This window comes from Culex quinquefasciatus, chromosome 3 (genome assembly GCF_015732765.1).
Source record: "Culex quinquefasciatus strain JHB chromosome 3, VPISU_Cqui_1.0_pri_paternal, whole genome shotgun sequence".
Lineage (NCBI taxonomy): Eukaryota > Metazoa > Arthropoda > Insecta > Diptera > Culicidae > Culex > Culex quinquefasciatus.
The window spans coordinates 10930744-10947363 of NC_051863.1; the positions used below are offsets into that span (position 1 = coordinate 10930744).

The 16620-nt window shown below is 33.4% G+C and overlaps 3 protein-coding genes across 3 annotated transcripts in view; 1 reads left to right on the plus strand and 2 right to left on the minus strand.

The window, feature by feature from the left end:
* Positions 1-4065: 4065 nt before the first annotated feature.
* LOC6049540 lies at positions 4066-5000 on the minus strand. The gene is made up of 3 exons (XM_038258652.1): positions 4485-5000; positions 4234-4427; positions 4066-4184 (listed from the first exon to the last, which is right to left on the minus strand). Exons 1-3 carry the CDS (start codon positions 4595-4597, stop codon positions 4066-4068), a joined length of 426 nt encoding a protein of 141 aa, XP_038114580.1. The 5' UTR covers positions 4598-5000.
* A 175-nt stretch (positions 5001-5175) lies between these two features.
* Positions 5176-11915, plus strand: LOC6049537 (eukaryotic translation initiation factor 1A, X-chromosomal). Its single transcript, XM_001866241.2, has 2 exons — positions 5176-5540; positions 11188-11915. Exons 1-2 carry the CDS (start codon positions 5337-5339, stop codon positions 11431-11433), a joined length of 450 nt encoding a protein of 149 aa, XP_001866276.1. The 5' UTR covers positions 5176-5336; the 3' UTR covers positions 11434-11915.
* Positions 11916-12115: 200 nt separating this feature from the next.
* The window catches only part of LOC6053879, a 41736-nt gene continuing 37231 nt past the window's right edge, over positions 12116-16620 (minus strand). The window contains exons 7-10 of the mRNA XM_038258653.1: positions 13948-14239; positions 13537-13886; positions 12770-13055; positions 12116-12709 (exon numbers count right to left, since the gene is read on the minus strand). Coding sequence (XP_038114581.1) covers positions 12420-12709; positions 12770-13055; positions 13537-13886; positions 13948-14239 — 1218 coding nt within the window. The 3' untranslated portion in view covers positions 12116-12419. The remainder of the gene's footprint in view (positions 12710-12769; positions 13056-13536; positions 13887-13947; positions 14240-16620) is intronic.

A 16620-nucleotide genomic window follows, 5' to 3' on the forward strand; every position in this document is an offset into this window, starting at 1 on the left:
AGAACCCAATTCAAAACTCAAAATTTAATTAAAAATTTATTGTCTTTTTTTCTAAAATTCTAAAATTCTTAAATTCTAACATTCTAAAATTCTAAAATTCTAAAATTCTAAAATTCTAAAATTCTAAAATTCTAAAATTCTAAAATTCTAAAATTCTAAAATTCTAAAATTCTAAAATTCTAAAATTCTAAAATTCTAAAATTCTAAAATTCTAAAATTCTAAAATTCTAAAATTCTAAAATTCTAAAATTTAAAATTCTAAAATTTAAAATTCTAAAATTCTAAAATTCTAAAATTCTAAAATTATAAAATTCTAAAATTCTAAAATTCTAAAATTCTAAAATTCTAAAATTCTAAAATTCTAAAATTCTAAAATTCTAAAATTCTAAAATTCTAAAATTCTAAAATTCTGAAATTCTAAAATTCTAAAATTCTAAAATTCTAAAATGCTAAAATGCTAAAATGCTAAAATTCTAAAATTCTAAAATTCTAAGATTCTAAAATTCTAAAATTCTAAAATTCTAAAATTCTAAAATTCTAAAATTCTAAAATTCTAAAATTCTAAAATTCCAAAATTCTAAAATTCTAAAATTCTAAAATTCTAAAATTCTAAAATTCTAAAATTCTAAAATTCTAAAATTCTAAAATTCTAAAATTCTAAAATTCTAAAATTCTAAAATTCTAAAATTCTAAAATTCTAAAATTCTAAAATTCTAAAATTCTAAAATTCTAAAATTCTAAAATTCTAAAATTCTAAAATTCTAAAATTCTAAAATTCTAAAATTCTAAAATTCTAAAATTCTAAAATTCTAAAATTCTAAAATTCTAAAATTCTAAAATTCTAAAATTCTAAAATTCTAAAATTCTAAAATTCTAAAATTCTAAAATTCTAAAATTCTAAAATTCTAAAATTCTAAAATTCTAAAATTCTAAAATTCTAAAATTCTAAAATTCTAAAATTCTAAAATTCTAAAATTCTAAAATTCTAAAATTCTAAAATTCTAAAATTCTAAAATTCTAAAATTCTAAAATTCTAAAATTCTAAAATTCTAAAATTCTAAAATTTAAAATTCTAAAATTCTAAAATTTAAAATTCTAAAATTCTAAAATTCTAAAATTCTAAAATTCTAAAATTCTAAAATTCTAAAATTCTAAAATTCTAAAATTCTAAAATTCTAAAATTCTAAAATTCTAAAATTTAAAATTCTAAAATTCTAAAATTCTAAAATTCTAAAATTCTAAAATTCTAAAATTCTAAAATTCTAAAATTCTAAAATTTAAAATTCTAAAATTCTAAAATTCTAAAATTTTAAAATTCAAAATTCTAAATTCAAAATTCTAAAATTCTAAAATTCTAAAATTCTAAAATTCTAAAATTCTAAAATTCTAAAATTCTAAAATTCTAAAATTTAATTCTAAAATTTAAAATTCTAAAATTCTAAAATTCTAAAATTCTAAAATTCTAAAATTCTAAAATTCTAAAATTCTAAAATTCTAAAATTCTAAAATTCTAAAATTCTAAAATTCTAAAATTCTAAAATTCTAAAATTCTAAAATTCTAAAATTCTAAAATTCTAAAATTCTAAAATTCTAAAATTCTAAAATTCTAAAATTCTAAAATTCTAAAATTCTAAAATTCTAAAATTCTAAAATTCTAAAATTCTAAAATTCTAAAATTCTAAAATTCTAAAATTCTAAAATTCTAAAATTCTAAAATTCTAAAATTCTAAAATTCTAAAATTCTAAAATTCTAAAATTCTAAAATTCTAAAATTCTAAAATTCTAAAATTCTAAAATTCTAAAATTCTAAAATTCTAAAATTTAAAATTCTAAAATTTAAAATTCTAAAATTCTAAAATTCTAAAATTCTAAAATTCTAAAATTCTAAAATTCTAAAATTCTAAAATTCTAAAATTCTAAAATTCTAAAATTCTAAAATTCTAAAATTCTAAAATTCTAAAATTCTAAAATTCTAAAATTCAAAATTCTAAAATTCTAAAATTCTAAAATTCTAAATTTAAAATTCTAAAATTCTAAAATTCTAAAATTCTAAAATTCTAAAATTCTAAAATTCTAAAATTCTAAAATTCTAAAATTCTAAAATTCTAAAATTCTAAAATTCTAAAATTCTAAAATTTAAAATTCTAAAATTCTAAAATTCTAAAATTCTAAAATTCTAAAATTCTAAAATTCTAAAATTCTAAAATTCTAAAATTCTAAAATTCTAAAATTCTAAAATTCTAAAATTCTAAAATTCTAAAATTCTAAAATTCTAAAATTCTAAAATTCTAAAATTCTAAAATTTAAAATTCTAAATTCTAAAATTTAAAATTCTAAAATTCTAAAATTCTAAAATTCTAAAATTCTAAAATTCTAAAATTCTAAAATTCTAAAATTCTAAAATTCTAAAATTCTAAAATTCTAAAATTCTAAAATTCTAAAATTCTAAAATTCTAAAATTCTAAAATTCTAAAATTCTAAAATTCTAAAATTCTAAAATTCTAAAATTCTAAAATTCTAAAATTCAAAAATTCTAAAATTCTAAAATTCTAAAATTCTAAAATTCTAAAATTCTAAAATTCTAAAATTCTATAATTCTGAAATTCTAAAATTCTAAAATTCTAAAATTCTAAAATTCTAAAATTCTAAAATTCTAAAATTCTAAAATTCTAAAATTCTAAAATTCTAAAATTCTAAAATTCTAAAATTCTAAAATTCTAAAATTTTAAATTTTTAAAAAGCAAATTTTTGTTCACAACGATAAAGCTTATTTTTCTGAGTACAATGACCCTTTGTACGACCACAAAGGATTGAAATGGAATTTTTAAATCAATTAAAAAAATAAGGTGCTACTTAACAGCTCGTCCCCAGGGGACCATAGTTAAACCGTCGGTTAAACCCAAGGTTAAACCATCGAAAAAATGTTGCCTTGTCAATTTATTTCTTTGCATTTAACGGTGCACATCAACCAGAACTTTTACACCAAGATTATCATTACCGATATTTTATTATCTTCAAAACTACACAAACTGTTGATACATACATGTTTATATTCATCCCCTAGTTCATCCCCTAAAGTACAGAATACAAAATAGTTTACAACAAAATTTGACTAGGGGAAATTCTCGTATCTTTGGCAGGTTAAGCTCTCGCTCCTAACTCCATCCAATTTGCTGATTTTCACTATTTAAACAACTAATTTTGCAAACTTTTGGTAGAAACTTGCTTGCTCACTTCTTATTGAGCTATTTATCACTCGATTTCAGTTGAAAACGCTTTTAATTAGCTTTAATTGCATGTCAAAGTTCTGACCTGCCAACATTAGAGACACGCTGGAATTAGATGCTGTTCCCCTAATTTTTACCATCATATTATTTGAAAATTTGGAATAAGAAGACAACAACTTCCTTGGTTGCTGTGTACCCTTAAATGAAAAAAAATAAAATATTAGTAATGGTTTTTAATACTGTTTTTTTAACGATATTGATAAAAATTGATGTAGGGCTTTAGGACCCTATTTTAGACAAATTTTATAAATCGCAAAACAAAATTCATCCACTTATCTAGAGTTTTTTTTTTGTTTAAGAATAGAATATTCGCAAACACACGAAAAAACAAACAAGAAAAATTTAAATAGTGGACCTTTTTTTAACAGTTAAATACCTACACTCAGCCAAAAAAAGTTATATCAGCCATAAGGATGCCATATAGATTTTTTCCATAAGCAAACCTTATAAATTTTATTGGATCGTTGAATGAATTATTTTCCATAAGCAAATCTTATAAATTTTATGTATGAGCGATTTTTGCTTTCATAAGAAAAACATATAAACATAAAATATGATAAACACACAGTTTTTGGTTTTTATACAGTTATCTTATAAATGTGATATTTGTGTTGTTGTTTAAATTAAAACTTAATTAATGATTGAACATAAATATATCAGTTTATTTCACAAAAGTTACATTATTTATTAAGTCATTGGCAGAAAAAGTAGCATTTTGATAATTTCGCTGGAAGGGTCAATTAATGTCAACGCGATCCTTCAGCTTTCTGAACAAGTTCTACTTGGTCATGCTAGTGTTCGACATTCCGCTGTGAATCTTCTTGATCGTTTGCTTTTGCTGATCCGGGGGTTCACACAGGTCATTCAGCACCGCCGAGTACAGCACGGCGTATTCCTCTTCGGCGTTCGAATGGATTTCGATCGGCTCTAGCGGCTGCCTGCCAGCCTCGGCCAGGGTCAACTGGAACTTCTTTTGCTCCTAGTCGATCAGAATCGTGATGAAGGTTCCCGGTTTCCGGCACAATTTGTTCGCCCGGTCCGGCCAATTTACGTGTTGATGTGGCGCGGCATGTTGACGAGATGACCACGTCGATGTCGTCAATGTCAATACCGCAACCCACAGCGTCCGTACGGATGATGCTGGAAGAGGAAGTTGCTTACATATTTCATATTAAAAAGTATCTCAAAACAACTCACCCATTAACCTTTCTCAACGCGAGCCGACTCAGCACGAACATCCTTGCCTGAAGACTGAACGACGAGGACCACTCCTCGATGACCAGCACGATGCCGATAATTTTCTGCAGCATAAACAACAACCGATGCGAGCCTTCGATCGAATTGTCCCTTCTTAGCCCATGTTGTTCGATTGGCGTCGATTCCTGGAAGTCGTTGCCTTTGTCCAGGTACGCCTGGTCTCTGCAGCAGGGAAAACATTTACTTAACCTGTTAAGCAAAGCAAAGCAAATTAATAGCAAAACAAAACGTAAAAACTCAAAATTTAGTTAAAAACCTGCAATCTGCTGAAGGCCGCTCCTCCACTTGATTAATGTTGTCCGCCATACTAATTTCTGGTTCATAAGGTTGGCCATATGATATTTTCACATAAATAATTTTAATGAATGCCATAAGCCTACCATATAAATTGAAAAAGATTTAGAAAAGTCATAATTTAAACTTATGGAATTCAAAAACGATTAACTTTTCACAGTTTATAAGGTACGCCATATGAATTTTAATAGATATTTTGGCTGAGTGTACTCCAGAAATGAAAAAAAAAATATATTGTTTTCTGTGTGACGCACTCACACAAGTGCAAAACATGACGCCGCTCACCTTTCGTATGTTGCGCCGGCCTTGGCTGCGGCCTGACATTTACAGAAAAGAAACTTGCTGACATTCCTGCTGTCAAGAAGCTCTTTAGCGTGCTCGTCGCCATTTTCGCGAGTCCGACTTTCGGAAGTTTTGGCAAACTTTTCCTGGTGCCCCCGATTCCGAACGGAACAGATCGTCGCCTGGAACAGCGAGCTTGGCCGGACGTGACCCACAATGCCGAAGAATAAGGGAAAGGGAGGCAAGAACCGTCGCCGCGGTAAGAACGAGAACGAGTCGGAGAAGCGCGAGCTGATCTTCAAGGAGGACGAGCAGGAGTACGCTCAGGTCACAAAAATGCTCGGAAACGGCAGGCTGGAGGCGATGTGCTTCGACGGCGTCAAGCGGCTGTGTCACATCCGAGGCAAGCTCCGGAAAAAGGTATGTGATGCGGGGGAATCGAAAACGGAACAAGGGTAGAAACTCTCTTTGTTGGCAAGTTTTCTACCTTTTTTTTGTTGTTGCTTTTTGCCTTGTGGCAATGAGTGTAGGAAAAGTCGAGTATTCTGCTGACGGAGCAAGCACTTGCTACGTCAGTGCCGCCTCCTCCGTCAAGGCCTCCCCTTATTTCGCCTGCTATGACGTTATTGATTTGCTGCACTTGTCGTTCATTTTTGTGTTGTGAAATTGGAAATTAAATTGTGTTGTTGTGTTGGGAGGGGAAAAGCGAGATGCACACCATCTGAATCAGCTTTTGTGCTCGTGCCAGTTTCCCTGAGCTAAAAGTGCATCGCAAAAACTGCATGAGTAAACAAACATTCGCGGAGGAAACCAGGAAAAATAAAAATGTTAGAATAATTAGTCATTCATTAGGTGTTCACTGGAGCTTCAAAATTTACCAAATCATATTAAAAAAAGTAATTTTGCATTTCTTTATATAGTGTTTGAACTGAGAACAACAAATGAATAACTCAATTATCAAGAGCAATCAAGTTTCTATAAAAAAAAATGGTAACAGAAACATTCTAGACGCGCCAAAGATCCGTGCTTTTTTATAACCTGAAAATTTGGATTTGGTGCTATAACTAGTTTGATGAGATTTTTCCATTGTTTTGTAAAATATCATATTTTAAGAGCTAGGCTTAGATTTTAAAGTGATCTAAAATAACATTCCCTACAACATTCACCAAGGGTTGAATCCGAATCGATCCTAATGAATTACAGTGGACTCTCTGGCTGTCGATCTTCTCGCTATCAATATTGCTCCAGCTGTCAATAATTTTTTCAGTCCCTTCAAATAGATTGCTTTAATTTGTCGTTCTATAATTTGATAACTCCCACTCTTGAAGTTCCCTTCAATATCGACAACGAGAAAGTCAACTGTATTAACATGGTGTCAGGGAAAACCTGGAATTGTCAGGGAATTTTATTTGACCTGGAAAAGTCAGGGAAAGTCAGGGAATTTCGATGATCTTAAAAATATTACTACAAAATTTAATTTCTTTTTGAAAATTCGCCCTTGATGATGCTTGCAGGTCAAACATTGCATATTGATAATATTTAATTATTTATATTGGTCAGTCCGGAAGGAACGCAAAACTCCATATAAAAATGCTTAAGAAAAGGAAAAGTTGCATTTGGCATTTCTTCGCGTTGCTTGTTTGCAATATGTTTAGGTTTAAAAATCAAATAATTTGGATTTGCGTTCAACTGAAAATGACAATCTACAAATTAGCGCACACAGGGTAGGACAATGTAAGGCAGTTGCCCCACCATCCTCAGAGATTTGTTCTAAAATTGATCGTTTGCTCAGCATATAGGGACCATAGAGAAAATCATAAATTTTGTCAGATAAATTGAATGATAAAAAAAATTCAAAAGTTCATTTGAAAATAAAAAAAAAATCTAAAATTATTAAGCTCAAAGATTCTATTTTGAATTTTCTGAAATTCTGATATTTTGGAATTGTTGATTTCTAAATTTTTTAAATTCTTATTCTAAAATTCTAAAAAAATTGTAAGGTTAGAAAATTTTCCAAAATTTCACTTCAGTATTCGTTATCTAAATTTTTATTTTTCTCCAAATTAAACTGCACTATGATTTAAAAAATGAACCAAAGTAATCTAATTTCGTGTAATCTAAATTGTAAGCAAAAAAATGATGGTGAAATGGAATAAAAAAATAAAGAATTAAATTCAAGAATTAAAGAAATAAAACAAAAATTTATGGAATAAACAGGGTTGTTACGGACGGTGCGAATTTGGTGCTTGTATCCCAAATATGAGTTTGATTGGACGTAACAGAAGCTGGCCTCCATCTTTGAATTTTAGATTGGATTCAACCAGTAGAAATATGTTTTAAAATCTAAACATTCTTGAAGAAAAATAAAAAAATCAAAACATTAAAAAATTACAGCTCCAACGTTCAAAATGGAATTATTCAGGAATTAGGAAATAAAATTAGGCAAAATAGTATTAAAAAACTTAAAAAAAAATCATATTCAAAAAAATTAAAAAAAATCGTAATTTTAGAATAAAAAATAAAAAAAATGTAACAAAAAATCAAAAATATCAATATTTAAACATAAAAAATAAAAAAAAAAAACAATCAAGAGAACAAAAAAAAAACAAATTCTTAAATTCTTAAATTTTTAAATTCTTAAATCCTTAAATTTCAAAATTTTGAAATTCCTTAATTCCTAAATTCCTTGGTTCTTTAATGCTGCCATTTTTATTACCATCTTAGATTACAGCAAACCTCATAAAATTTGAAGTATTTTTGTAGTAATTTTTTCGGCAAGAAAATTTTTGAGAAGAAGTTGTAGGAAAATTTGCTTCGATTTTTCTAAGTGACGCTTTGGTAAGATCATCGAGTAGGAACTGTATCTTAAATTTAAAATCTTAAGATCGAGGATTAATTAAAATTTTTAATTTTTTTTTATTATTTTTCTTTATTTAGATTTGATTAAGTTTTTAGATCTAAATTTCTGAATGTTGAAATTTTTGATTTCTTTTTTCCAAAAAGTTTGTTTTGGCATGTCCCTCTCGTTTACCTAATCCTAACAAAAATACATTTTTGCAATTCCGTCGTGAAACTACTCACTTTTCCTGTCATTCTTAAACGACGAAATAGCCTACTTTTCTGTACCAAAAATAACAGAATCGAATAGCAACACTTTTCAAAATAAATGCTGAAAAATTCTACTTTTCAGCACTGAAATGGGTGCTGAAAAGTTGAACTTTTCAGCACTTGTTTCGAAAAGTAACACTTTTCAACATTTTTTTTATTTAATCGATTTATTGACAAAATACATGAAAATTTGACTTAAAATTTCACTCAATGGGTGTTTTTCGAAATTGCAAAAAATGTTGTATGGAACTCGTTGCAAAACTTGATTTTTTCAGCACTCGTCGTATTTATCCAACTCGGTGAACCTCGTTGGATAAATATACGACTCGTGCTGAAAAAATCCTCTTTTTGCAACTTGTTGCATAAACTACTATTTCAGCGTTTCAAGATTCTGCGTTCTGAGATTACAAAATTTAATTTATTATGAAACTCTTTTGTATGTTTGTCGCAAAATTACTTTTCTTGAAATGACGCGGATTTTGCGCGTATTGGGTTTTGGGATGGCGCGGATTTTTTTTTTTAGATTTTGCCGTAACAACCCTGAATAAAGGAATTTGAGAGTTCAAGAATTTATAAAATATGGTCTCCTCAGAAAAGTTGTTTCAACTTTAATTAGGATCCAGCTTCCGAGATTTCATAAGGATTGGGCAACTACATTTTACATATTTTTCCCAAACAACATTCAAGGGCTTTCAAGGAGGAATTCCCGTGGTCAGATCGAGCTTAAATTTGGAATCTATTTGAAAACTCCCAAATATATAAGTTTGATAAACAATAACTTTTTGAAAAGCTCGAGCAGGTTGTATTTTGTTTTTATTTTTATAAAATGTATTTATTGTTCGTGTGAATGATCGTCTGTGGGCTCTGGTCAAGGTAGAAAACTTTTTTTTTTTAAATTTTATAGCAAAAATATTTTTATTTGTAAATTTTTTTAAAAAGATGTTTTCTTCAAATATCCAGAAAACCGTTTACTTTAAATACAAACATTGTTGAAAAAGACCTTGATCTTTTTTAAAACCGTAAACATGAACTTGAAAAATTCACATTTAATTTTATATTTTTTTTAATCATTCTTCAAGGTTCTGCAAAATTACCGTGGCAGATGGTTATAACAAAATTCATGCCATTTCAATAACAAATACTGTTAAAATAACAGAAAGTGTTATGAAATCTTCTTGAAAAATCCATTTTTGCATAAGGGTTTAATAACAGTTTATGTTATCAGAACAAAATTTGTTATTGGTCTGATATTGATTGTAATCCAAAACAACTTTGGAATAACTAACATTTTTTGTTATAGAAGAATACCTCCAACTGTTATTGGGATGATCGGATTAGTTGTTAAAATAACAAAAAATAATAACAAAGATTAGTTCGAAGAATGACTAAAAATGTTATTAGTCTGTTATTACAATAACAATTCAATAACTTGAAAAATCATAACGACGAATAACAAATATTGTTATAAATAACATAAAATGTTATTGGACTAGTATTTTCACTAGTTTCTCCTGTCTCGTCAGAGGCGCTGGAGCAGAAATCCCACGTTAGAGGAAGGCCATGCCCCGGGGGGCGTAGTGCCAATAGTTTCGTTTTTTTTTCAAATATCAAACAATGTTATTCCCAAGTTATTTTCGTCTGCTTGGGTACATATTTTTTAAAGTTTTTGTCTCCAAAACCTATTTTTTTTATAAACACACAATCAAAAATGGTATTGGCCAAATTCGTTTTAAAATTCGCAAAAGGCAAAAATTTTAAAATTAAACATGACTTCTAACTTTAATTCAAATTTTCAATAGTTTTTTTATTGAAAATTTTTTACTTTAAATTGTCTTTAAGAAATGAAGTGAAATTTACTAATCGCAATTTGAAATTTGCAACAATTTTAATTATTAATTATTTCTAGAGTTTTTTTATAAGGTCCTTTAAGCTATTGTGTTTCATATGTTTATAGGACTTATTAAAAAAAAACTCTAGATTTTTTTGGTAAAGGACAACATTTAAAATGACATCACCAGATAAAAAATCATAGGACATTTTTATTGTTGCTCATTTTGGATGTTCGCTAAGAAAAAAATAATTGACAAAATAAAAAAAAGTTTTTAAGTTTTTGCAGAATCCATCGTTACAAAAATAAAATTAAAAAGTCATTGAAGTTTTCAATATCTTAAATTTCCAATCTTCAAAAAGGAAAATGCATGAAACCATAGAAACGCTTCAAACAAACAAAAAAATAGAAAAAAAATTGTGGTCTGGAGAGGTCGGGGAAAAGTCAGGGAATTTTATTTTGGGATTTGGATCGACACCATGTCAAGAATACGCCTTGCCGGAACGGAGAATCGTCAAGGTTAGATCGTTCGGGAACGGGTTCAAACTGCATCAAGACGATCAAGCACTTCACGATCCGACAGCTGACCGATCGCCCGCCCTTGGTATCCATGATGAATCTCGAGAAGCACCGGCATAGCTTGTAAACTTTTGTCTGGACATAAAGCATCAGATCAGAAGCAATTTCCGAAGACGACTTCTGACCGGAACATGATCTTCTGGAAAAAAAATGCTGTTTTATGACTATTGTGCTTTTCAATGCTGACAAACAGCTTACTTATGACTTTTCTTAGTGCTGGATGGTTACTTGGGCATCTTACTAATGGAGAGTTTTTTCTGCAACACGCATTAAAAAACCAAAACATTTGGATCTAACGTGTTTTTCACTTCAAAATCAAAGGAAATGTCGAATGGGGCAAATTGATGTGAAATTCATTTGAATCTGAAATGAACAGCATACAAAATAAGAGTGAATGGTTTTTTGCTATTGATCAGCTGGTTTTTAAGGATTTTCATATTCATTTGACATGCAAAGCTAGTGTCTCTTTATCGGTTCAAAATTTCAAATTTAAAGACCGCGTGGTTTATGTATGATCCATAATCTAACCCCGTCCCCCTCTCCCTTATTCAGGTTTGGATCAACCAGGGCGACATCATACTGATCGGTCTGCGCGACTACCAGGACTCGAAGGCGGACGTCATCCTAAAGTACACGCCCGACGAGGCGCGAAATCTCAAGACGTACGGCGAGTTCCCCGAGTCGGTACGCATCAACGACACGGTCACCTTCGTCGACAACGACCTGGACGACGACATCGAGTTCGGCGACGATTACGACAGTTCCGAGGACGAGGTGGACGCCGTGGACGACATATGATCGGCTCGCTAGCAAAATCCGCAAAACCAGAGTAACCCAGCAGCAGTTGAAGAACGAAGCAAATTTTCAAATCCAATTCGTGAATATTGTTCCAGTATATCAAAAACATCAACCTTCAACTAGGCGAACCAGCAACAATTATCAACAGCTTACAATTTGGTTCCGGTTTAGAACAGGAAATACATGTATTGTTTTATATTTTATTCCAATTTAATTGAGTTTTACATTTTTTTCTCGGTGAATTCCGTGGTTCAGGGTCCGGAACTGTTTCCGTTGTCGGCCGAATAAGCTGTTAATTTTTTTTCCAATTTTCGATTAATTCCACCAACATAGATTCACGTTCTATCTGGTGCACGTTCGTTAGTGCAGATAGTAGTGGCGAAAACAACAAGCACATGCAAAACCAATTTGTTTGTATAGAAAACAAAGTATGATATGACGAAGAAGAAAGGCGAAAGGAGGTAGAGGAAGCAGAAAAAAAATCCTTTTCCGTTTGTTCTCATTTCGTATTCGAACTTCCCCTTGGACCGCGCTCCAATATTTTTGGTTTTATTTTGGGGCGAACAAAAAAAAAAAAAAAAAAGGACTAGAGGAAATCAAAATCGATAATTATTGCCAAACGGCGCACGCGACCGTAATAGGTCAATGTTGGCAGTTCTTTCACAATCAAAAGTGGTGCGCGTTTGCTCGATATTCTGGGAACACATAGTAAGGCATCTTTCTTTTTTGTTTACGGGATCTATAATTTCGCTAACCATTAACCGTAAAATAAACGCTACGTACAAAGATTCAATAAATACACGGACTGCCTCGCCAACTTCACGAGGATTTTGTTGGGGTTTCGGTAAAAATGTAGTTTGTTCTATCACTCACGCACGAGTTTGCTACAATGTGTGTGTGTGTGTGTTCTGCGTGTTTGTGGTATGACTCTAGGCGCGTCTCCTGTCCTCCGTTGCTCCTACCAGCTAATGACTACTTCAACAGTGCTAGTTGACGATGGCCGCCCTCGGGTAGCACCGGCCGTCCGGCATCAGGTTCCCGCAGCAGTTGACGATGGCCGGATCGCACGACTGGCAGCACGGTTCACCGCCGGCGCCGCAGCAATCCTCCACAAACTCTCCGGGCGGCGGGTAGCTCAGCATGGCCGTCGTGTCCGTCTCCATGGGCAGTGCCGGCGGCTGGTAACGAGCCCGTTGCGCCCACGGGTACTTCTCCTTCGGCGCCGGACAGACCGGCATGAAGCTCAGCTTCTGCGTCGTGTCGCTTTCCATCGGTTCTGCAATTGTGATTAGTGTGATCAGTTCAAGAAAGCTGTTGAATCGGGGTTCGCTCTTACGTTCGGGTCGCTTGTACGACAGGATCGGCTTGCAGGACTTGGTCGGCACGATGTTCTCCTTGTTGGCCGGATAGGACAGCCGGTTGACGGTGTCGCTTTCCAGCCGTCCGCCGGGCAGGTGCAGCAGGTTCTGCGGCACGATCGGTTGCCGCTTGGTGCCGCTCTTGCACACAAAGTCGTGCCGCGTCGTGGTCACCTCCTGGATCGGACCGTCGCCAATGAGGGGGGCCGGCCGCGGCAGGATCGGGGATGGACGCTCTGCGTTGCAGTACGTCGGGAAGGAGAGCTGCAAGCAAGTGGGCGATTAAGTGAATATTACAGTAACAGGTTGATCTCGCTACAGTTACCGCTACGTGTACGTTGGTGTGTGTGTGTGTGTGTGTGTTTTGTACAATTTAGGAAGTTTAGGGAAAAAGTTTAATTTGAATGTTCGGTGGAGCTTATGAGGGCTGTTGAAGAGTCATGAAATCTATTGCTACCGGATGGAAGGGCCACATTCGCAGCATGCAGGAAAAGTCACTCTAGTTTTATGTACAAATCAATTTTCGCAGTGCGTTGCAACGGGTTCAAAGGGGGAGGGTCACACAACACAGGTGAAGAAAAACCGAATTACCTTTCGCATGTATGAGTGTGTTTTTGTGGTGGTGTGCACTTAATGTGGGATAGAAGAGTTCTTAGAGAGAGATCGGTTGCAGACTCTGCACTTTGGGATGTTTCTCCGATCATCAAAAGAAATAGGAGTGATCCACCACATAGCTAGGTAATACCTTGTAAACGGTGTCATCTTCCAGCTTCTGGTCCGGTATTCGCAGTTGCTGTACCGGCCGAATCGCTGGCGGTCGCTCGCCGCACGCACTGTGATAACTTTCCTTGTAGACTGTCCTTGATTCGAACCCGGAATCAGCAGGTACATGTAAGTTATTGAACGGCGGCACCATCTTCACCCGCTCCATCGCACACTGGTTGCTCATGAAGCTCTTCTTGTAGGTCGTGTCATTTTCCATTGAAACCGCCGGCGGTTGATAGGCCGCTCGGCGTGCCCACGGGTAATCCTCCTTCGGCCCGGGACACACCCCGGGATAGCTGAGCTTCTGTGTCGTGTCCGAGTCCATAGGAACTAAAAAAAAAACAAGAATCCTGTATCAACACCTCAACAACCCCCATCCAAACCCTCATACTTCCCGGCCGCGCGTACTCCCGGATCGGCTTGCAGGACCGCGCCGGCGTAAAGTGCGTCATGTTGGGACAGTCGTACGACAGCTTGTTGACGGTTTGCTTTTCGAACGGGGCGCTCACGCTCCGTATGTGGCCCTCGGGCACAATCTTGTACCGCTTGGGGGTGGTTTTGGGCACGTAGTCGTGGCGCGTCGTGGTAACTTCCTGGATCGGACCGGCCGATATGATGATCTGGTTCGTGGTCGGCAGGATGGGCTTCTGCCGCTCGACGGTGTGGTAGCAGGGGTACGAGAGCTGCAAACGAAGCAAGGCGTGATTATGAAATTCTGAAACATGAATCAACTTTTCAATATAGTCATTCTTTAGATTTTTGCAAATCTATAGTTTTATTTAAAAAGGTCCGATAAACGCTAACACACCACACCTAACTGATTCGAAACGTTTGGTACGGTATGTCCACGCATCCTTCCTCCCCTGTAGATTCTGTGAAACGTGACTCGTTCACAGAATCTGTCTCTGTGGTTAGTGAAACGCAGTTGGCCTGGCCGCTTTAATTTTTGCAATCAATTTTCGAGTTACAGTCGACTCTCTGGTTGTCAATATCCAAGGGACCGTCGAGGAAGAGAATCATCAGTTTACAGAACGATGCAAAATGAAGACTCGATTGAATTTTTTTTCTTGATACCCAGCTATGGGATAGAATCATGGCAACGTTCATCAAACAAAAACAAACTAATGTCAAACACCCTTCAAAGCTTCGTTTCGCCAAGAAAAATGTCTATGCAAGCCATGAGAAGGTGAAATTATTGACAACCGGAAGAGATTTTTAAAGCAAACAGAATCCAAGGGACCGTCGAGGAAGAGATCCTTCAAGCAAGGGAAAATATCGAGGAATGAAGATAATTGAAGCATGCAGATTGAACGGACTGAAGAATTCATCGATAGATGAAGAATTATTGATATCGAGAAGATCGACAGCCCGAGAGTCAACTGTAACTTGGATGTACAAGAATGGACTTGTGGCGTAATCTAACCACAAGTTCTTCCATGAGGCTTTCTTCTGGCTGGCTGTGTTCGATTAGATTAGATTTAGATACTATAGGATATTTTATTTATTTATTTTATACCTTTATTTAGATTCCTTGGAAATCCAACTTTATTGTATTTTTGATCTGGACGAAACGTTGCTCATACATTACATAAGTCATGGAGGCAAATTTTTGAGTTCACAACGAAAATGCCAAAAATTAAAATTTGACGATTTGAGCAATTCGCTACAAAATCGATTGATACCAAGCAATTGTTTTTTTTTGTATTATTTGATTTGGCCTAAACTTTGTAGTTTCCTATGACCAAAGAAACTATTTTGTGCCATTGGTTAACCCAAACATTTTTTTATATGCCTTAGGGGGCAACAACCCTCAACTTTTGAGCAATAGAGAAGTACGGATCAAAAGTTTGCACAAAGCAATAATTTTTGGAAAAAATTAACTTAAACTATTTTTTTTTGTTTTTAAATACAGTCAGCCAACGAAAAACGAAACTATTGGCACTACGCCCCCCGGGGCATGGCCTTCCTCTAACGTGGGATTTCTGCTCCAGCGCCTCTGACGAGACAGGAGAAAAAGAAGAAACCGGGACCGACGTTTTACTTCACCATCCGATAGAAGCTCAGTGGATAAGGCGGGAATCGAACCCGCGTCTCATAGCATCATCGGGATCGGCAGCCGAAGCCGCTACCCCTGCGCCACGAGACCCACAGTCAGCCAAACAGTCCCTTATTTTCTAGTACAGTCCAGACTCGATAATCCGAAGGCCTTGGACATAATCCACTTCGGAATAATCGAATCACGAAAAAAAACATTGTCTATTTTTTATTTTCGACCTTAAGGATGACCCCTAAACTACATTAAATTGATTCAAGATATTTAAATCCAAAATGGCGGTGATGAAGTATTGAAAAATGCATTTTATAATCTCTTAGAAAATAATATTTTGAAAACTTAAAATTCAAGACTAACAATCCAAAAGGGCAAAAATCGATAATCTTTTGAAACGCTAATCTTGATTGCAAATTTTTCAAATAGTTTTTTTTTCGGAGAAATTAGAAATTCACAAATGTTTAATTTTTTAACCTTGAAAATTGGACTGGTTGCTGAGATATCTGCACTTATCGGAAGCTGATTGGTTGAGACTTAGAAAACTGAAATTTTCCAGCAATTTTCCTGTTTTTTTTCTTTTATCCTTTGTATATCAGAAATCAGAGGTCAATTTTCAATGTTTCCTGTACAATTTATTTTAGGAATTTTTCTGAACTTTTCGAAAAAATAATCTAAAAAATGGACACTCATGAACACTATTTTCAAACTTAACGCTCTACCGCCCATTTTTTTTTACATTTCTTTTATTTTTCTCCTGTTTAAGTAGTTATTTTGAGCAACTTTTGATTTCCAAAAAAAAAAAAAATACTTCCATTGTTTTATATTTTTCTTGTTTCATTTGGTGATTCGAAAAAAAAAAATGGTGGTGATTCGATTATCCGAAGTTCCATGATCTGGTTCAGGCAACTTTTTGAGAAACTTTTCCGATCGTTTCAAAAACAATATTTTTACACAATTAATAAAAATAGAAAAAATAATATTTTTTTTAAGTTTAAGTCATGCTTTAAGATGCTT